Raw genomic sequence first — 21,551 nt, 5'->3', positions numbered from 1 at the left:
TGTTGCTGCGAGTTTGGTGTCGAAGAATCTAGTTGTTTGTTTGTGGAATTATGTTCTCTTATCTGTGCTACTAAACAAAACACTTTGGGATTTTAGTTTGTACCTGATGTGCAGCCACGGTAGACAAAACTCCCAATCTCTACAGATGAAACTTTATAAATGCAGCACTGAGCGACAAACTACAATTGACGACCGCTCATCCTCCATCCCTATCCCCTCTGTCTTCACAGTATAGTTTCATAAGACGAGTAAAGGGAGAAAACGTCTTTATCAAGCATAGTAATCTGATGCTAGAGGTTGGTAAGACGACAACGCATGGAGCAAGTATGCATGCGCGCACCTTTTGGTTTGAGGAATCCTAACTGGAGTGACGACAAATAAGTCTGACTCACCGTTGACAATGAATATAAATAGTGGACAGTTTCTGTTTATTTTACGGAGTGGATTTTGATCTGCCATTGCTCGTTTGTCTCAGTGTGTCTTTAATATGGGTGCCCAGACTCATTTTGTGTGAGATAGAGCGATAACAAATAATAACAAAGTCGATGTTTGCAGTTTTCTAATCGTAAAACGAGTATTGGGGGTGTTGTACAAAATGAAACCCATTAAGCCTAAATGCATGAAGCCATGTATCTCTATTAGAGCAAGCAGGACTTAAATGCTTCCTTTGCATTTAAGATTCATTTATATTGCTCTTGTAACAGCCACCACTTGGGTGGAATTTTGCAGTTATTTTGCTCGGTGTGCAAGCTACTCAGAAATTGCAGTGTTCACAGGTGTTCTGCATTGCAACTAGAACAAAAGGAGCCATGAACAATGAACTGTGAAAAGTCTACAGAGGCGTAGAACAGGGTTTTTATAGTTTTGCATTTCATTGGTTTTTATTTGTATTTTGTTTGGACTTTATTTAGTTTTCAATTACAGTTTAGTTTTAATTAGATCTTAAAGCGGGTTTGCTAGTTTCACTTTTATTTTGTGAAAAGTTTTAGTTTAATAATTAATATGGGGTATTTGTCATGGGCGAGATTCAAAAAGGTCAGAAAAAGTACATTTGCCCAGCCAAAGGATTTTTCATATCCACCCAAAAAGCTAGGATTATGTATGAAATATACATTTATAAAGACATTTTCTCAATGATTTCTTCTTTTTTTTTTTTTTTTTAAGTTAACTATAAAAACCTAGAATACAGGTGGTCTATTACAGTAGTGGTTCTCAACCTGTGGGTCGGGACCCCCAGAGGCGTACCCAAGTTATTTTGGGGGCTCTCCAGATGATGAACTTTATTTGTTATATTGTTTTCTCACTGAACAGTAAACAAAGCAAAATAAAGTTTAAGTGTATAGAGGGTATCTGCACCTTTCTAAAGTGACAATTTAAGGACTTTTTAATACCTCTAAAATGTCAAATGAAACATTGGCTGAATTATCAAATGCTGTATTAGTGGCAGAAATTGTGAAAATAGCCGATCTACACGGTCACAACCCCTTGCAACGCGAGGCGTTGTGAGCGTGTAGATCTGCTATTTTCACAATAGAACCGTGTTATACAAAATGTAATGCCTCAACTCTTAGTGCTCGTCAGGGTGGCAGTTAAAATATGACTTCTTGGGGGGGGTCGTGGCCTGAAAAGGTTGAGAACCACTGTATTACAGTACAGTATGTATCATAATGAAGACACTTGAGCTGTGCCTCACGCCTCCCTACTCTCATCGGTTCATCGTTACATGCATTAAGCTGCCATCATCAGGTTACTGTTAGAGCATGGTCCGCCGTTCCATCTCCCTGTGCCCGTCGTCTGGCCCTCATCCCCCTTGTATATATATATATATATCACTGATATCACTGATTGATGGGCTAGGACACAGAGCCGCCGGAGGACCTGGTCAAGCACCAGACCAGCATTAGCGAGCTGAAGCGCTCCTTTCTGGAGACGGGCGGCCACGCCCCGGGCATGACGGAGTGGGAGAAGAGACTCTCGTCGTCCCCTGTCCGTTCACCCAAAGCGGACGAGGCACCCATGATAGTACCCCTCGACTCCCAGGACGTAAGCTCCAGTACATGACTGTATTATTGAACAGCATGTGTGTGTGTGTGTGTGTTTGTGTGAAGCATGGTGTTAACCTCTAAGCCTAAGGGGTCTCTTATAGAAAGTTAGTTATATACAGTACCCACACACACACACACACACACACACACACACACACACACACACACACACACACACACACTACTGAAGCTCAGGAATCACACTTATTATCATGAGTCTGAGAAGGGACAAGGGAGTGAGTTAAGTGCACTATTAAGGGTCTAGTGTTGGCACCCAGTTCTTGCTCTTAGTATTTACTAGACACAAGCCTACATGTGTGTATATAATATATATATATATACATATATATTGTTTTGTCGCACTCCAAAAATAGCTGATGTACAAGCTCACAACAAGTCCCACTTGACTAGATTATATATATTTTTTGGCACACGACACCGGCACACAAATGAAGTACAAATCAAGTTTTACGTACGCTATCGTGGCTTTGAGTCCAGCTCAGGATCTACATTCTGGTTGATGGATTGATTCAGTGTACCTTATTTACCCGATTTTTAACAGTCAAGGTTTATAACACAGAAAGCCCCAGGGGCTTGTTTCCATTGTGGTCCAGTGTTCTGCACTGTAGTACCGTCTGTTAAAGAGATGTATTTAACCCATTTAGGCCTGAACACATTATGACGCAATATTTTATGCTTTAAATATAAAGAAATAGCAGATATACAAGCTCACAGCGCGGCACCGAGTGCCTATGTTTCTATGTCAGCAATCTGGCCAGCCATCGTCAAAGAAAAGGTCCTTTTCACTTAACTCATTGACTGCCAAGGCCCGAGTTTCCCGAGTTATTACAGTAGTCCCAGGCTGCCACAGCCCGAGTTTCCCGAGTTGGAAGCCATTTTTTTTTTCAAAACATTTTTTTATAAAAAAAAATCTAAAAATGCCTCAAATGTATTAGGCATGATCGCAATTGCGAAATTGCATGTTTAGCCCCATAACAAACACATCTTTCAAAATGTCAAAAATGGCTGTTTTGTCTGACTTTGAAGGCTTGTATCTCATGAATGCCTGAACGGATTTCCAAGCGGATTTTTTTGTTTGAAAGCTGTTAAAAAGTACTACACATATGGTGCATATATGGTGCATGGGCGTGCACGATCCGTGCACTAAAAATTGATCCGTGCACTAGAAATTTAGGAACGTGGCATCCTGGTACTTGGCGGCCATCTTGAAAAGGGCATTCAATGAGTTAAATGGAGCTCAGTTAGTCTGTTCTTGAGAGACTACTATGTCAGTAGTTCTCAAACCTTTTCATGTGAAGGACCTCCAAAATTATATTTATTTGGCCACGGACCCCCAAAATATTTAGTTCAAGGGACCCCCCAGAAGCAAAATTTGAGTTACAAACGTTCGCTTTGAAAATACATATATTCAAAGATTTGCACACATTTTCACGACTTTTTCAAAAATAGCAGATCTACAAGCTCGCAGCGCGGCACTCGGTGCCGCACTGTGAGCTTGTATATCTGCTATTTTTCACTGGTTAAGGCATTCAATAGTTCTAGGCCTAAATGGGTTCAAAAAAGGCTCCAGGGCAGATATTCTTGAGTCTGTCAGTCTTTACTCTCATCATGTGTCTATATAGCATCACGTTAGAACAAAAGAATCACTTGGTGATAGATGGCACACTCAATACATGAAATGCAATTCAATTCAGTGCTTCACATAAAGGCGAATATACAGCTGCATTTATGCATTTAAGATTTGTCATTAACAGTTCAATAGTGGGAATAAAACCGCATGCAGAACTTTTCTTTAACCCAGCGAGTCATTTTGTGTTGATCCCAAGTACATCCAGTGATCTTATTGTCAACTAATTAGCATGTACACTTGTCTGTACTTATACTTGTTGTCTGCCACAGACATTAAGCAGTGATATGCTTGACCTGCGCGGTTGTGTTCACATACGTTGTTGAGGTCAGTTTTTCATGCTGTCCTTGTCTCGTCGTGAGCGATCCGACACGATCGTGCAGTTTGAATGAGCAGCACTAATTACAGTCTCTAGAACAGGGTTGGCCAACTTTGATGATGGAGAGGGCCACTATATTTCCACACTCACTCCAGGGGGCCATTCTATTATGTCATACAAAAGCAGCAAAAATAGCCGATCTATATGCTATTTTTGCTTCTTTTGAATTTGAATCCTGAATATTTTTTTGTTATTTTTTAATTGGAATCCTGAAATGTAACATTTTGAATTCATTTCAAATGGATTTACTGTAGTTATACTTCTGTTAACTTTATGAACTTAAATACAGATATGTTGGTCATAGAAAAGACTAACATTTTAATACTACTATACTAATCATTAAGCTACTAATATAGACTGAAGTAATGAAAGAGGGTCACGTTTGCATGTTTGGAATTGTAACAATAAAATATCAGTATTCTGATTTTAACCTGCGGGCCGCATTAAGTGAAGGTGGGGGCCGCCAGTTGCCCATGTATGCTCTAGTCTAGAAGATCAACAATTTACTTAAAACGGTCGAAACCCCACTGAAATGCAGCCTTTGGAGATACAGAACTGCGTCATGGGGGGACGCAGTGGCTGTCACTGCTGCGCTGCTGGACACAGCCCGTCTATTGTGTGGTTGTTTGTGTCTCTGAGCAGCGTTTGTCTCCGTTGCAGACCAGAGAAGAAGAAGAGCCGGAGGGAGACGAGACGAGCAAGGAGGTGGAAGCTCATGCAGCCGAGGTACAAACCCTTAGAGATCATGTTTATCACACTTATAAAACCTTATACGCTTTGTGTGTTGGTGGTGTTATTCCTGAGCTCTACAAGTATTTGGCACAGCGATACGTATATACAGTAGGTGAAATGCTGAAATCACAGTAAGGTTAATTATAATGCAGATTGTTGGCTTTTTATGTAAGGTTATGTTAGGGGTGGGCGATATGGTGATAATTATCATTGAGACGATAGCATGTCTCCACGATATGCCTTTTCAGAAGTATCGTATATATCGTGATACAATTGAGGGAGCCTTGAGGAAAAATCCTGTTTAATCGTTAATACAGATATTCATTGCAGAATTCAATTTAAACCTGCATTTTGGTCTAAATCCGTAGTTCTCAAACTTTAAAATTTGTTCATTTGTATACTGTCAGAGTTACATACTTGTTCAATTTAGACCTCCCAAAAGGAACCCAGAGAGTCTAGTTTTTGTCAAGTAACTTGAAAAATAACCATAAAAACCAACGTGAAAAAGAATCGTGATAAAATCATGTATTGTGATACAGCTTGGGAAAATATTGTGATATTGTATTTTTCCATATCGCCCACCCCTAAGTTGTGAGGTTGAACTTTGGTGGAACCTTGAGTTGTATTAGTTGACGTGGCATGATTGGAGTCAAAATAGTGTCCATCATTTACGCATATCTGTTGCTCCTGTGCTCTGTGAACAATAAACCAGAAGAAGTATAGTGATTCCATTTACTCTAATTGTAAGGACAGAATACTGTGAGAATCTACTTTGTTTACATTTCATTTATGTGTTTAAAAGTGTTGATTGGAATCACTACTTCCGGAAGTAGCAAATAATTGACAATATTCAGGAATGATGTCATGACCAGGTACTGTATATACAGCTGCTGTACAACCCAAGGTTCTCCCAAAGTCCAGCATATGTGCTAATAATAAGCATGCACAAAGCATTGCAAAAAGAATTGTACACGCCCCACGTTTTGATGGTGCGTCAAACAACGTGTCGCTGTCCAAATATTTGTGTAGCTCATTTATGTGTGTGCATTTGACCTCAAATGAACTGTGTGTGTGCGTGGGTGTGTGTGCGTGTGTGTGTGTGTGTGTGTGTGTTCTCTCAGCGAAGCTGTCTTTTTGTCTGTGCTTCTACAACTTAAACCCCCTCTGTCTCTGTAGTCCCAGTCAGTCTTGACTGGCCCAGTTCTCAATAAGCCAAGTGTCTCCCCCCACCCCTCAGGCAGCAGGATTTTTGGTGAAATATGTGGTGGATAGTAACGTAACGGACGGTCTCACCTCCTCGGGGCCGCACGGCATCAGTCTGTCCACCACGCTCGACGACGACGTCTTCTCAGACGGGACCATCAAGGAGGAAGAGGAGGTCGAGGAGGAGGAGGAGGAGGAGGAGAAGACGACCCCCGACTCTCAGGACGAGCTGTCGGAGCGGTCGGTGGTGAAGATCAGCCCCGGCTCCGTCAGGCAAGAGGTGTCCCAGGCCATCAGCGACAAGAGGGGCACGCTCATCATCCTGAAGGACGCCGAGGACAAGACGGACACCGAGAGCAAAGGGTTGGAAGAGGTCGAGGAGGAGGAAGAGGCGGGCGAGGCCAAAGACGAGGAGAAAGACCTGCCGTCTCACTCTACAGAGAAAGACCTCCCACCTGACTCTACAGAGAAAGACCTCTCATCTGACTCTACAGAGAAAGCCCTCCCGTCTCCCTCTACAGAGAAAGATGTTGCGCCGACGGTAATCGAACGTGACGCCAAAGCCACCCTCGAAGAGTTAAGTCCCAAGACGGAGACCAAACAGGTGGAGAAAACCGAGATCAAAGGTTTCGACTCGCCCAAGAGGGCCAAGGCGTCGTGGGTGTCCGAAGTGGTGAAGGCGACGGAGGGGTCAGAGTTCGCCAGCATGACGGCGAAGGAGGTCAAGGAGATGAAGGCGTTCGAGGCGCTCCGCCAGCGAGCGGACGTCTTCACCTTCGACGGCGTGCAAACGGAGCAATTAAAGTCCAGCCTGACAGTGACCACCTCTCAAATCGTAACTGACACGTCCACAAAGTCCTTGGCGGTGGTACTGTATGAAAATCAAACTCAAATTTAGCTTCACCACACCCCACCCTCCATACGCTCACCTACTGCCTACCCCATCACACTGGCCAACAAAGAAAAGAGAGAGAGAAAAATAATTGCTTTTGTCCTGAAGTCAACTCTCCTGATTAGATCAATTAATGTTTGTTTTGTAATGTCCGGTTATAAAGTTAGTGTCATCATGGCATCCTGGTGGCGTAACCAGTCAGGCCCGTTATGCCTAACCTTGTGGGTTTGAGTCTTGCCTCGTGACACTTCCTCATTCACATGCTGTCTCATTCCTGTCTCTCTCTACTGCAAACAAATCTTAAAAGGCAAGAGAAAACCTTTTCTTATCAAAGTAGGTCGACCAGTTTTGTGACATTTCTTTTGACCAGGCACCATGGACGATTACAAATATAGTACATCTGTATATTCTGTGTCAAACTTAAATGCCATCTTTGGAATTGCTGTGTTTGGATTCTGTAAGAAGGGGCATTGTCCTTCAAAATGGTGAAGTTGTTGGCCAGTGTCATCTATACCCCTCCAGCAGTGCCCAGACACGTTTTAACACAAACTCTTAACTGCTTTTGCTCTGCATGGCTGACAGTGTGAGAAGACAGAGTGGTGGTGTTTACTCTCACACTGAGCGAGCTGCTGGTTTCTGTTGCGCTCAACGCTTTCGCTTCTTTTCTGACACAAGGGTTTTTGGAATGGTTTTGAAATGTGTTAAAGCATAAACGGCTGCGTCATGCCTCTTAAGGCGAAATTTACACTTGGTCGAACGGACGTGTCATGATGACAAAGATTATTTATTTTTGTGTGTTGCAACAACTTTCTTTTAAGTCGTGTTTTGTTCTACTTCGTTCAACAAAGTATGAATTAAAAGTTAGCTTTTTGAAGCAGGCTGCAGTCAGTGGTGGAAAAAGTACACACATTTTCTACTTAAGTAAAAGTATCAATACTGCATTGTAGAAGTACTCTGTTACAAAATTTACTTGAGTAAAAATACAAAAGTATTGGCATCAAAATGTAATTAAAGTACTAAAAGTAAAAGTACTAAATGTTTGAAAATAGCAGATCAGATCGGCTATTTTCAAATAGACAAGGTATAAAATTGGGCTAAAGTGGTTTATGTATGTTTTAACATATTATAATTTATATCAGCAAAGTAACTAGTAACTATAGTTTTCAAATAAATGTAAGTGGAGTAAAAGTACAATATTTGGATCCCAGATGTAGTGGAGTAGAAGTGAAATTATTGGAAATTGGAAATGCTCAAATAAAGTACAAATAGCTAAAAACTTTACTTAAGTACAAGTAAAAGTACTTAGTTATTTTACACCACTGGCTGCACTGTTGGCTAAAGGAGGAAATGAGGATTGGGGGAGGGTGCGGGTGCGGGGCATGTTGTTTGTTTGTTTGTAGTTTTTATCATTTTGCTTCACAGCGGCTGCTTTGACTTTCTTTGAGAAGCGCTCACCTCAGTGCCTCTGAAGCAGTGACTTCACAGCCTTGGCACGGTGCCACACTGCAGCTTTCTGCCCCCCCTCACCAACTCACTTATTATCTCCCCAATTCCACCTGGGCTTTTCTATTAACAACGTTTGCTAACAGAAACATTGTATGGGTCCATCTTTGGTTTCAAGGCTTTACTTGCATAACTGCATTGGGAATACTAAATCCCAGTGTTATCTGCTCTCTAAAGTCAGAATCTAGGTCAGATTTAAGGATATGTTACGCCTCAGTTTTGATATAATAGGATTTGGTGAGATTCTTCACTGACAAAAAAAAAAAGGAAAAAAGAAGAAAGACACGACATCCCGAAAAACAATCCATACAATATTTTCTTGATTCTAAGAGCTGTCCTGTCTTCTTCTGTTTTGTCTCTCGTCTGGTGTTCACCGTTTGTACATTTTGACTGTCTTCTCTCTCTTTCTGACTGTGTGTCTGTCTGTCTGTCTGTCTGTCTGTCTGTCTGTCTGTCTGTCTGTCTGTCTGTCTGTCTGTCTGTCTGTCTGTCTGTCTGTCTGTCTGTCCAATCAGTCTTCACTAGGATGGGTCTCCACCACTCTGGGTTCCACCTCACCAAAGGTGATAGACAGCGCCCCCCTCTGGTGCTCTCATAGTTCAGATAATACATCACTGCAGTGTGTGTGAACAGACAATGGAAAAACATGCATTGTTTGTTTGAAACTAATCTATGCAGCCATTCTTTTGATATATATCAAAGACTGCCGTTTACCAGAATGTATCATTTTTAAACCGCTTCCCTCTTAACAGGTGTGATCTGAGACTGGCATGTAATGTGTGTGATGTGAGATTGCCTTGTTTTGTTTGTATTGTTTTAAAACTTTCAGATTGACGCAATTAATCAACAAGGACCTTTTATCGTTCACAGACATCAGCCGCCGAGCCGGAGAAGGAGGAGGAGGAGGAGGTGGGGGTTGCCGTGGTGACAGAGGCTGTGCCAGCCGAGTCAGCAGGACCTACGGTGAATATCCCGACCACAGGGCCCACAGAGGCCTGGCCACTAGACAATGCAGTGGAGGAGCTAGAGCCCAAAGTCGAATCGATGCCGGTCGAACCTGCAGAGATGCAACTATTAGACCGCAGTGTAGCGCTCGAGTCAGGGGCCGCCGTGAATACAGAAACACAACAGGCCACTAATGACATCCCGGCAGACGACGGCCAAGCCACGATTGTCGCAGGGGTAGATATTCCCACTACGGTGCCTCCAGGAGAAGAAGTGGACCCGGGTGCGTCAGTAGAGACCGAGGCGACAGCGGAAATGCAGCCGTTGGGGACAGCGGGGCAGCTAGATGACGGCCAGGCTGCTGCTGATCATGTGTGGCCAGAAACGGCAGCGATGTGCTCCACGCCAGCAGTGCAGAGTCGGGTGGTTATAGATGAGGAAGGGGAGGAGGACGCAGGAGTGGAGGGGGAGGCGGGGACAGCTGAAGATAAAGTCGAGTGTTCGAGATTCACCATCGAGCCGGTGTACACGGCAAACGCAAGAGAGTGTGGCGCGGAAGAGGTTCCGCCCTCGCCGGAGGAGGAGCTCCATTTGACAGGGTCTCACTCTGGGCCAGAGGCCACCGACCCTGAAGCTTGTGTCCAATATCATCACGTCCAGGTCCCGCAGGTAGGGTTTAACAAAGAAACAGGGGTTTCCGCAGGTGTGAGAGACGTCCAGGACATGGAGCTTCCCGACGGCAGGAAGGTCAAGTTCTCCGCTGAGGTGCAGTACTTCCTCGAAGACAAGCATCGTACGGAGCCGGAAGACCCTATCGAAGAGGACGAGGAGGAAGAAGAAGCGGATGCAACGAAAGGTTCGACCCAAGGCTATGAAAAGGAGAAGTACCACTACCGTCAGGCGGAGAGTTCCGATGATGAATTGGAGAACTCCGAGAACAGAGGCGAGGAAGAAGGGGGTGAGGAAGAGGCACAGGCACCAAAAGAAGGCGAGGAGAATGTGAGTCTGTCTCAGGATGAAGACGGTGTTACGAAAACAAGAGAACAACAGATTCTGGAACAGGTGCAAAGGTTTTTGGAACGGGTGCAAAACGGACGTGTGATTTCAGAAGAAGAAGAAGATGGTGATGATGTGGGAGAACAATTAACAGAGGCCGAATGGTTGGAGAATCAGGATGCAAACGAAATAATAGGAATGGAGGTACAGCAACCTGCTGAGATGAAACTAGACTGCAGTGTAGTACCAGGGTCAGGGGCTGTCGTGAATACAGAAACACAAGACGCCACTAACGAGCCTCTGATAGAAGACATCCAAGCTGTTGTCGCAAGAATAGATATTCCCACTATCGTGCTTTCAGAAGAAGAAGAAGAACAAGCAACTGAGGCCAAATTGTTGACGAATCAGGATGTGAACGAGGAAGAAGGGAGGGCGGGAGAGCAAATAGTCGAGGCTGACGTTTTGGAGAAAGAGGTCATGAACGCGGATGACCAGAAGTCCAGCTCACAGGAGGTGAATCATGTGACTGAGCTGTCCTCCACAGATGTTCCTCCAGCCATGCCTCCGTCAGAGGTAAAGCCACCCCAAACCCCAGCGCTGTCAGCCTGGGGACCCCATAAAAACTCAGCATGGACTGCCGTCTGAATTTTCTAACTTCACTGTTTGTCCCCTGAACGGATCAAAGGAAGAATGGAAACACACTCACTACACACACACACGCACACTTGATGGAAACCTTGTGATTTGCATTCTTTCTCATGGTTATTTACAGTACACCGCTTCAGTATTCTCTCCTTCACCGAATTAGATGCCGTAATGCATGACTGCATGCCTGTTTAGAGATTTAAGAGCCTTACATGATTGCGGATGGTTGGCATAGTTTACAGGCATGGGGCATTTATTTGTCCATGCCGTTAACAGAGCACATCTTAGCACAAGGCTGTGATTTTGAGATGTGCAACACCTGATTTGTTGATTGAGAACTAAATCTGAATTAAACTAAAATGTTGCTGTCACGTTGCTGTGGATACTCATGATAACTGGTACTAGAGCCCAACCGATACTGTGTATCTGGTCTGTCTGGCCAATATTAGAATAGGGATGCCAGGACTAGTACATTTATTTTATCTATCAAAAACAAAGTTTTGTTTATTTGTATGTATTTCTTTGCTTGTAAGTGAAATGTACTCAAATAGAAACTTGAATCAAATCAAAGATTTTAAAAATAATAACAAATAACAGAAGAATTTAACTAAATTGTGCAGTTTATGACCAAATGTCAATCAAAGCAACCGTGGGCTAGGGAGGTCTCTCCAAATATCTGCATTGGCATCGGACTCATAAATCTTGGCATCGGTCGGGCTCTACTCATGATAATAACTGCTACTGCTGGATAACTTTTCTTCTGTTTTAGTCATGCGTGTCCTTTCTGTTCCATGTGCTCGTTCAGAGTGTTGAGGCGGTACAGCAGGATGATTTCTTGGGTGCCAAAGAGGTCCCTGTCGTCCAGGAGGATTTCCTGGGTGCCAAGGAGGTCCCTGTGGTCCACACAGAGACTAAGACCATCACTTACGAGTCAGCAGAGGTACATAATAACCGTGTGTCGTCTTCACATGTGAACGTCACCCGCCGTGAGGGATCAATGTCAAACCGTTTGGTCAGGATATCGTCGTTGTCGGGTGGAAACCTTGTATGTCCAAAACAGTTTGTTTTGTATTTATCATTTTAAAAATGATTTAAACTAGTGAAAAAAACAGCCGATCTACAAGCACACAACACCGCGAGGCGTTGTGTGCTTGTAGATCTGCTGTTTTCACTACTTTTGTGCGACGGCCTTGTATAATGAAGAAGGGCTTTGCTTTGCGAAATAATTAACACATTTGAAACTTGGAGATACAAGGTTTCTGCCCAACAGTGACGATATGTACCAATTTCCACCATGATCACATTCTGATTGGCAGGGGGATATGCATTCTTTGCAGAAAACGCCACGGCTGCGTTCTCCTGATTATTATTTTCTTTGTTTGTGTATATGCATGCCACAAAATGTATTGAGTTACTAACATTAGCTACAAACTATCATTAACCATGTAATCCCTATGTCCTTCAGTTGACCAGGAATCCCCAGGGGTCTATATGTTGTCCCCTCCTCCGTGTCCTGCATTATTTATCAATACCACATCGCTTCACCATTGATGATCCCTTAAATCAGTGTTGGAACCTCCAAATTATTTGGGGGGCTCCCCAGTTCATTAGCTTAATGTGCAACATTGTTGTCACACTCAACAGTAAACAAACCAACATACGGTGTATACAGTGACAATTGTAGGAGTTTTAAGAGATGTTTAATACCTCTAAAATGAAAAAATAAGACCATTACCGTGTCAAAAGTAATCAACAAACTATACCATAAAAAATATTCAAATATTATTGGCCAAATTGTAGATCAGCTTTTTCTCATTTCCTACAATTCCAATTGCTTGTCAGGGTGGGGGTCCCCAGTTCAAATATGATTATTTTGGGGGGTTACGGCCTGAAAAGTTGCTGATCTGGGAATAATAATATAGCTGATGGCCTTTGTAGGTCAAATGCACTGTAGATAAGAGGCATTGTGCAATACCGTTCAAAATGCTACCACATCGACAGGCAAAGTCTAAAATGTGTAACATTGACATGTCATTTTTCCGGTGTGACAGACAGTTGTGGACAGGGACGTGCTGGGCCCCTGATTCAGCCCGGGAAAAAGTGTTGTAGAGGCCCTCATTGCACGCTATAGAGAAAGATCTCTCTCTATAGCGCTGCTGCTACTCAAAGATTTGCCATTTCAGATCATGACATCATGACAAGCCAGTGGGCCAATTACATGAGTTATATTTCGTCGTTGTGGGGTGGAAACCTTGTGTCCAAAACCGTTTGTTTTGTATTTATCATTTTAAAAAATGATTTAAACTAGTGAAAACAGCCGATCTACAAGCACACAACGCCTCGCACCGCGAGGCGTTGTGTGCTTGTAGATCTGCTGTTTTCACTACTTTTGTGCAAACAGTTTAATTTTTACTTTTTTGCAAACGGTTTAATTTTAATGGCCGGCCTGGACCGGCCGGGAATGAACCGGCCGTTCGGGATTTGTCCCACTTTTCCCAATGGCCAGCACGTCCCTGGTTGTGGAAGAAACAGACTAAGGCATGTATCCGTGTCCAACAGGTGGATGCCAACGGTGACGCAGACCCTGGGGTGTTGCTGAGTGCCCAGACCATCACCTCAGAGACCAGCAGCACCACCACCACCACACACATCACAAAGGTCAGGGGCCTCCACACACATTTTAACCATTTATATATGTCCACATGAAGGAGAAACATACCGGGACACAAATATTATATTTGCAGTAAGATTACATTCACAAAATCATGGCATAGATTTGAGTTAAACATTTTCGAGTTGAAGTTTTCTTTAAGAATTTATATTGAAACATTTGCTCAAATGTTGTGATGTGCTATTGAGCTAAAAAATGCCACAGATGCTTTCCCGGTTTTAACTCATACCCTGCCAAACCCGAGGAACCCGAGAATTTCGCGATGTCCCTCCCTGCCACGCCCGAGGAACCCGAGAATTTCCGCCATTTTGAAAAAAAAAAAATTTTTTTTCAAAGATTTTTTTTTTCAAAAAATGTTTTGGGACCCCAAAAACGTTAGTAGGCATGATAGCGATCGCGAAATTGCTTGTTTAACCCCCATACAACCCCCATACAACTCAGGTAGCCGACCTCCAAGCTCACAACAGTGTAAAACATAATGGCGGCTATCTCATGAATGCCTGAACGGATTTCCATTCGGATTTTTTTGTTTGAAAGCTGTGAGCAATGTGGACACACGTGGTGCATTATCTAGGCATGGGTGTGCATGATCCGTGCACTATGAATTACATGGAAGTCTATGGAGACGAATGGCAGTTAAAGAGTACGAAGGTATTGTTAAATGGCAGCATATGAGTTAATGGGTTAAGGGCCGTTCACGCTGAGCACTATAACTCTATAGTTAAAAAGGTCAAGTGGACGGCAGAGTTCATAATAAATACAGTACAGCAGTGAACAATATAGTTATAGTTATCGTTATAGTTGTAGTGCTCAGTGTGAAGTGCTATTTTAGAACAATCTTTAGGTATATAATATTCTTTTAAAGCCCACATTTTTTACTCAAATCTTTGCTTCTGGGGGTCTCTGGAACTACATATTCCTGGGAGTCCTCCTGGGCCAAATACATGAATAAATCAGAAAACTGTGGATTTAGTAGTAGACGTTTTGTAGATTTAGAAGAAATGTGTAACAAAGTCCTTCCGTTTTTGTTGTGTAACAAAGTCCTTCCGTTTTTGTTGTTTGTGGTGTCCACAGACGGTGAAAGGAGGCGTGTCCGAGACGAGGATCGAGAAGAGGATCGTCATCACGGGAGACACGGACATCGACCACGACGAGGTCTCCACAGTCCCTTCTTAACTTTTCCCAAGTATCCTCAGCACCCACACCCTAGGTGGGGTTGGCGATAGGGCCTTTCTGTGTGGAGTTTGCATGTTCTCCCCGTGTCTCCTAGGGTTGATACCCTCACAAAAACATGCAGTAATCCTGGTCTCAATAATGCCTCCCCCTGGCCAGCCGGGGCGCTTGACGGAGGGGAAAGGAACTGGTTGGAATAACGTGTTCCTTCCACGCGCTACGTCCATCCCGGGGAAATCCCCCCTGTCAGGTGAAAAGAAACAACTTGGACAACTCATGCATTGAAGGAAGCATGAGGTCAGTCCGTTGTCTCCCCGGGTGCGGCAGAGGGAGAGCAGAGCCCAGGATTACATAGGCAATTGGCACTGTGTGAAAAAATGGGTTGCAAAAATCGTGGGATAAAAATGATGAGGAAAAAAAAACTTTTCCCAAGTATCCTGTTCTTTCCATGTAATCTATCTTTATCCCTTGGCCTATTTCTCCCTCCGTCTCTTATCACTCCATCTATCCTTCAATCTATCTCTCTAATCTCTCTCCATCCACCCCCCCCCCCCCCTTCATTAACCCATTTAGGCCTGAACACATTATGACGTAATATTTTATGCTTTAAATATAAAAAAAAATAGCAGATATACAAGCTCTCAGCGCGGCACCGAGTGCCGTGCTGCGAGCTTGTAGATCTGCTATTTTTGAAAAATCGTGAAAATTAGAATTTTGACCCGATTCTATAAGTGTCTTTTGAATCCTTCTAAGGTTTTTGGAAAAAAACCTATGTTTCTATGTCAGCAATCTGGCCAGCCATCGTCAAAGAAAAGGTCCTTTTCACTTAACTGGAGCTCAGTTACTCTGTTCTTGAGAGACTACTATGTCAGTGGTTCTCAAACCTTTTCATGTGAAGGACCCCCAAAATTATATTTATTTGGCCACGGACCCCTATCTCAAAATATCTAGTTCCAGGGACCACCCAGAAGCAAAATTTGAGTTACAAACATTCGCTTTGAAAATACATATATTCAAAGATTTGCACACATTTTCACGACTTTTTCAAAAATAGCAGATCTACAAGCTCGCAGCGCGGCACTCGGTGCCGCGCTGTGAGCTTGTATATCTGCTATTTTTCACTGGTTAAGGCATTCAATAATTCTAGGCCTAAATGGGTTAAAAAAAATCACATTTTAAAAATAAAATGAAACTGCACTGAGACCTCTCTCCCTCCCCAAAGTGCTTAACCTCTCTTTTCCCGGTGCAGGGATTGACCCAAAGAATTTACAATTCACTGTGGCTTTTAAATGTGTGATATTTGTTATTAACAATGCTGTGTAACTTTCACAAATATTGATATTTCCTGTATGGCTTGTATTACAAATGTAACCAGCAGTAGCTCGCTGACCCTGTTGGAATATTGACTCACCAAACAAAACATCCCCCACTCCCCCTGCCCTGCCTTGCCCCCTTCTCTCTGTCTCCCCCTGGTGGACTCGCCTTGCAACTGCACCTGGTGTGTGTTTGTGTGCGTATAGGCTCTGGCTCAGGCCATAAAGGAGGCTAAAGAACAGCACCCTGACATGTCAGTGACCAAAGTAGTGGTACATAAAGAGACAGAGATCACACCAGAGGAGGGGGAGGATTGACCCAGGTAAGAAGGATTGAAGGTTTCCGGCCGTGGAACCCCGATCCATTCCGAGTCCGGTCCGATCTGGACTGGGTTTGGATTTGGCTGGGCTAGGGGTTTGCAAGCTGGTCTCTCCATTCTCCTCGCATGCTGCTTTCCCCCCCCATCAGCGCTGGCTGTCATGGGTACTACAGACAGGCCTGCTTGTGTAGCACTAACCATCAAGGCATCACGCTGTCATCGGCCCAGCTCCACCTTGGCCTCTGTGTGTGCATAGTATACAGACTGGATGTTATACTGTATATGCACTGCTCATGAAGGATGCAGCCTTAGGGGAAAGAAAGGGGGGGGAAACGTTCATACGTGATATTTCTGGTTGTCTTTTTCTTTTCTTTTTTGTCATTTTGATGAAACACTCCCCCCTCCTGGACAATAATATGACCTCCTTATACTGTATGTTTGTACTTCTGCTAACAGAGACAGACCCACCTGGAATAACTAGATGCTATACAGTATACTGAGTTGTCACAATTAATCTCATCCTACCTGGGTTCCCTGTTTTCGGCATGTCATTATAGTAATATACAATATTATAGTACATTATGTAATATTATTGTAATATATAAATCTATATTCTATTATTTTTCTAACTTTTACATTAGTACATCTAATCTAAAAGCTTGACGCGTGCTTGTATATTAGCTATTTTTGTTATTTGATGTACGATGATGTATAGGGCAATGGTAAATGTAATTGGTAAATGTAAAATCACACTCGTGTGAACTGAGCGGTGGTGTGTGTGTGTGTGTGTGTGTGTGTGTGTGTGTGTGTGTGTGTGTGTGTGTGTGTGTGTGTGTGTGTGTGTGTGTGTGTGTGTGTGTGTGTGTGTGTGTGTGTGTGTGTGTGTGTGTGTGTGTGCAACAGCGCCCCTCCCTTAACATGTGTGGTCAGAAAAGGTTACTGCAGGCTACAGACAGACACGGAGACAGACAGACAGACAGACCCACACACACGGCCACGTATAGGAGCGTTGTGCATTTGTCATTTTATTTGGCAGACTCGTCGGTGTGTCTGAATCCCCTGAAAATCATGTACGAGACAATCTTTCATCATGTTGAGATCAAGCAAATCATAATAAGCATTTCCTTATTCCCTGAAAGGAACAAGAAATGCTGTCTGAAAATCGGTGTCTTTGCGTCTTGAAATTGGCGGAATTTAGTAAACAGAAATTACAATACAATGTTTTGTCAACAATGCGGCGCAGCCTTACTGTACCTTAATCTCTTATCAGTGACAAGGGAGAATACCAGCTGAACCAGCTCTGCCTCTTGCCGTGGCCTTTCGTTTGTGGCCTGCAAAGTCATCTGTATCCATTTGAAATCTGATCCTACGTATACAGAGGTGTGCCTGGGGAAACTGTCAGGGCATATTTTCAATCTATCTGGAGATGAAAATAAGATCATCTCACATCAGGCCATTTGTCTGCCACTTTCGTAACACATCCTGTTAATTGTAATGATGAGATTTTTTTTTTTTTTTTTTTTTGCAATTCTTTGGCAATGTTAGTCCTGTGCTGGACCCACTGATATATACAATCTTGCAGTAAAAAAGACTATTAAAACAAATATAGTAATATATCCACGCCCATCCCATTATAAAAGACCTGTTCAAAGGCACGGTATCGCTTCCAAATGGAAACGATTACGCATTCTTTCGTATCGTGTTTTCTCAAAAAGGTCAGGGGGTTTATTTATGCAACCCAAACACGCACCACCTTTTTATATGTTGAAATGGGTCAGAGTCAGACGTTTGCCTGGCAATGTTTTTTTATGAACTTTGCGAAGGCAACCGTTTGTGTTTGGACTTGTCTCGTCTGCACAACGTTGTCAGGTATCCTCCTTGAGTCTGACGGGCATGGAGCCATGCGATGGAAGCTCTATCATTCCATTCTACTTCACTGGCATTGTTCTTTTAGTTAGTTTCTAATAACCCCTCCTCACCCCTTTTTCTTTCAAGCTTTTTCATGTGCAGACACCTTCTATGTCAACCTTACATATATATATATATATATATAATATACTGCTGTACATCTAACTTTTGGCATACAAGCTTTCCTCATTAGCCTCTGAGTGAAATGACCCCAAGGCGCAGGGTTTTGGATGTGTGTATATGCGTGTGCGCAGAGGTGTCACAAGGGGTAGGAAAGTGGGACTGAGTTACTGGGGCCCAAGGTGGAGGGGCCCTAATAACTTTATCTATTGAAAAATAGCAGATATACAAGCTCACAGCGCGGTGCCGCGCTGCGAGCTTGTAGATCTGCTATTTTTCAAAAGTTGTGAAAATGTGTGAAAATCTTTGAATATATGTATTTTTTAAGCGAACATTTCTAACTCAAATTTTGCTTCTGGGGGTCCCTGGAACGAAATATTTTGAGATCGGGGTCAGTGGCCAAATACATATCATCTTGGGGGTCCTTGACATAGGTTTCTTGCACAAGTTTTCAAGATTTTTCAAAAATAGCAGATCTACAAGCTTGTATATCTGCTATTTTTCAATAGTTAACATTCATGGGGGCCCCCGCAGTGAATCCTTGTACCCAGGGCCCAGAATTTGGTGTGACGCCCCTGCGTGTGCGTGCATGTGCGGACTTGCGTGACTCACCAGATGGGAATGGCTTGCTATGTTTCCATGGCTCTGGAGCCTCCGCTGTGCGTGCAGTGCTGTCTTACATCTTGCCTGTCAGAATGGCTGTGCTCTCAGTCTGAGCAGCATTTATTACCGTTGTACTAAATATTGTTTGTGTTCCTTCTGGATGCTTGTCTCTTACCGGTAGATGCACATGCAGAGGCCGGGCTACTTAACAGGAAAGAAATTAAAACAGACTATGGAGTGTTTTCAATTTTGAACATTTTAATTCAAGACCTCACATTTTAGGCAGTAGATGACACAGTCATTAGACATTTAAATAACCTAACTGACATTTTCATAATGAGCAGAAATAGCAGATCTGCAATACAATGCACTATGATGCAACAAACAAACTGTATGCTAAAACATTTGGTATTATTAAGTTCAGATGGCACCAATGTGTGATTTCTTTACCCTGTAAGTACCCGGTTGGCCTTTGTGCATCTACATACCATTTTATTATTACTTTTGTTCCTCACTACACCTGTTCTGGAGAACATGACATTACCACAAGCGCATATCCTTTAGCCTGGCATTAGCCAGACTGATTACGTGGATTCACTCACACGTTCCTCCGTGTGTGAGTGAGTCCACGTTATCGGTCTGGCTGATGCCAGGCTACATATTCAAAGCATTTGTCGTGTTGTCCCGTGTGGTAATGTCGTGCCATAGCTTTGGGAGTTTCAAAGTGCAGAAACATGTTTGCTGACCGTTGTTTTCTCTGTGCTTGTAGGAATAAGGCTGAGTGCTGTTTTCTATTCAAGGATTCAACCTCGCAACCTTTCGACACCCAGGATTCCACGTATTACTCCGGGACATTCTGAAGACTTTAGACAGCTCCTCCTCTCCAAATGCTGCCGCTCGCCACAAGGTCCCACCCATCACCTGCGAAAAAATGCATTTTGCATGAGAAGGACACCATGTTGCATTATCAAAGAATGACAAGATTATATACATGAAAACCATAAGAAAAATGTAAAAACCCGGTTCTTCAATCCCATCTGCACGCAGACCTCCCGTGTGCAGCTAGCAAACAACCCCCTTCCTTTTTTTCTTTCACTGCCTTATGACTTTGAAGCATTTTTATGATCATTGAGAATAATTATTGTAGCAACATTCTATTTATGAATAAAGCCATCACTCCGAAACCTAAAGCAACGCTGTTAGGCTGTATATGTTAGAGCAGAAACACAGTATAACCCCTGCTGTAGATATGCCAACCTCATTGCCAGCCAGCATCGCGTCGCTCACCACTCCACAAACCCAATGGTTTTCAGTCAAATATGCCGCTGCAGAAATCAACACAGACCAAAGGTCTACATACCTAAGCTTTTCTTGGAAGAAGCTACTCATATCTGTAGTAAATGATTTTGTCACAAACTACTTGAAAAGGTATTTTTCTTTTCTTATGATCAGTATTTTTGTTGTTGTTGTTGTTGTCATCGTCATCATTCTTACCAATTATTTCTATCACCAACATTTTTTTTAAGACTGTTTAAAAACACAGTTAACAATACTGGGAAGAGCAGATATCAAGCTTGCTGTTCAAGAAGTTCTTGGAATGTTCTTGCTGGACGAAGGGCCGTGCCTGAGGAGGTTCACAGTTGTGTGGCCGTTCCAAGGACTCGTGTGGTCTGTGTGTCATGTTCGATGCTCTCTTAATAAATATGTCATTTTCAACATATATGTTGTCAAGGTGTGTGGTTTTCAATATGTTGTAGTTGGAAAAGTACCATTAACGTGCGCTGTGGCAAAAAATAGGGACGCAATGATGTGTTGAAGATGACATACGGTCTTAAAAGATTAACAAAGCCAAGAGTTGTCTGTCGTACACCAGAATATGTATGCTATATGCCTCTCATCTGTTCTAAGTGTATCTGAATACCAAGTATCATTCATGTACAGCAATATTTCCACAACAGTGAAATAAAAGTGGCAAACCCATTGGTTTTAAGTTTGTTGTTTTCTTTCCAAATGGAATATTGACAACATTGAAGTTGTCTGTCTCTCTCGCTCTCTTGATTCATTTATATATTCTTAAAGATGCAGCCTGCAGCTTATTGGTTTACTCTGATATTTGTATTATTAGTCGATGCATCCTTTTATATGTGTAGCTTTAATTCGTAATTTGAGAAAATACTGTCAACTATTCAAAGTTGTACTTACAACATCAACTTTGTTGGGAGTTCATAGTAGGTTACTGAATTTGCATCAAGACAAGCATATTAAACCCATGTCCATATTGCTCAGCACTCTAATAGACTGTTACCTTAACAACAACAACCATCTGCTCTTGGAAATCAATGAATTTACCATTTTAAACTTTAGCTACAGTATTTTGGTTAATGCATTATCATTGATCAATAACCACTGATTGTAAAGCCAGCAGGCGATCTAGGCCTATATTACTCTGTAATTT

At 42.8% G+C, this 21,551-nt stretch overlaps 1 protein-coding gene across 1 annotated transcript in view; it reads left to right on the top strand.

Annotated features, from left to right (window-relative positions):
• Nucleotides 1-21,004, top strand: part of LOC308284797 (band 4.1-like protein 3) — an 85,304-nt gene extending 64,300 nt beyond the window's left edge. Inside the window, exons 17-26 of the mRNA XM_080725524.1 lie at nucleotides 231-296; nucleotides 1,858-2,043; nucleotides 4,715-4,798; nucleotides 6,042-6,875; nucleotides 9,273-9,365; nucleotides 11,794-11,928; nucleotides 13,548-13,646; nucleotides 14,734-14,814; nucleotides 16,353-16,468; nucleotides 19,866-21,004. Coding sequence (XP_080581650.1) covers nucleotides 231-296; nucleotides 1,858-2,043; nucleotides 4,715-4,798; nucleotides 6,042-6,875; nucleotides 9,273-9,365; nucleotides 11,794-11,928; nucleotides 13,548-13,646; nucleotides 14,734-14,814; nucleotides 16,353-16,463 — 1,689 coding nt within the window. The 3' untranslated portion in view covers nucleotides 16,464-16,468; nucleotides 19,866-21,004. The remainder of the gene's footprint in view (nucleotides 1-230; nucleotides 297-1,857; nucleotides 2,044-4,714; nucleotides 4,799-6,041; nucleotides 6,876-9,272; nucleotides 9,366-11,793; nucleotides 11,929-13,547; nucleotides 13,647-14,733; nucleotides 14,815-16,352; nucleotides 16,469-19,865) is intronic.
• Nucleotides 21,005-21,551: the final 547 nt, after the last annotated feature.

This window comes from Nannobrachium achirus (genome assembly GCF_963921795.1).
Source record: "Nannobrachium achirus genome assembly, chromosome: 5".
NCBI lineage: Eukaryota > Metazoa > Chordata > Actinopteri > Myctophiformes > Myctophidae > Nannobrachium > Nannobrachium achirus.
This window is presented reverse-complemented; position numbering and strand designations above follow the sequence as displayed.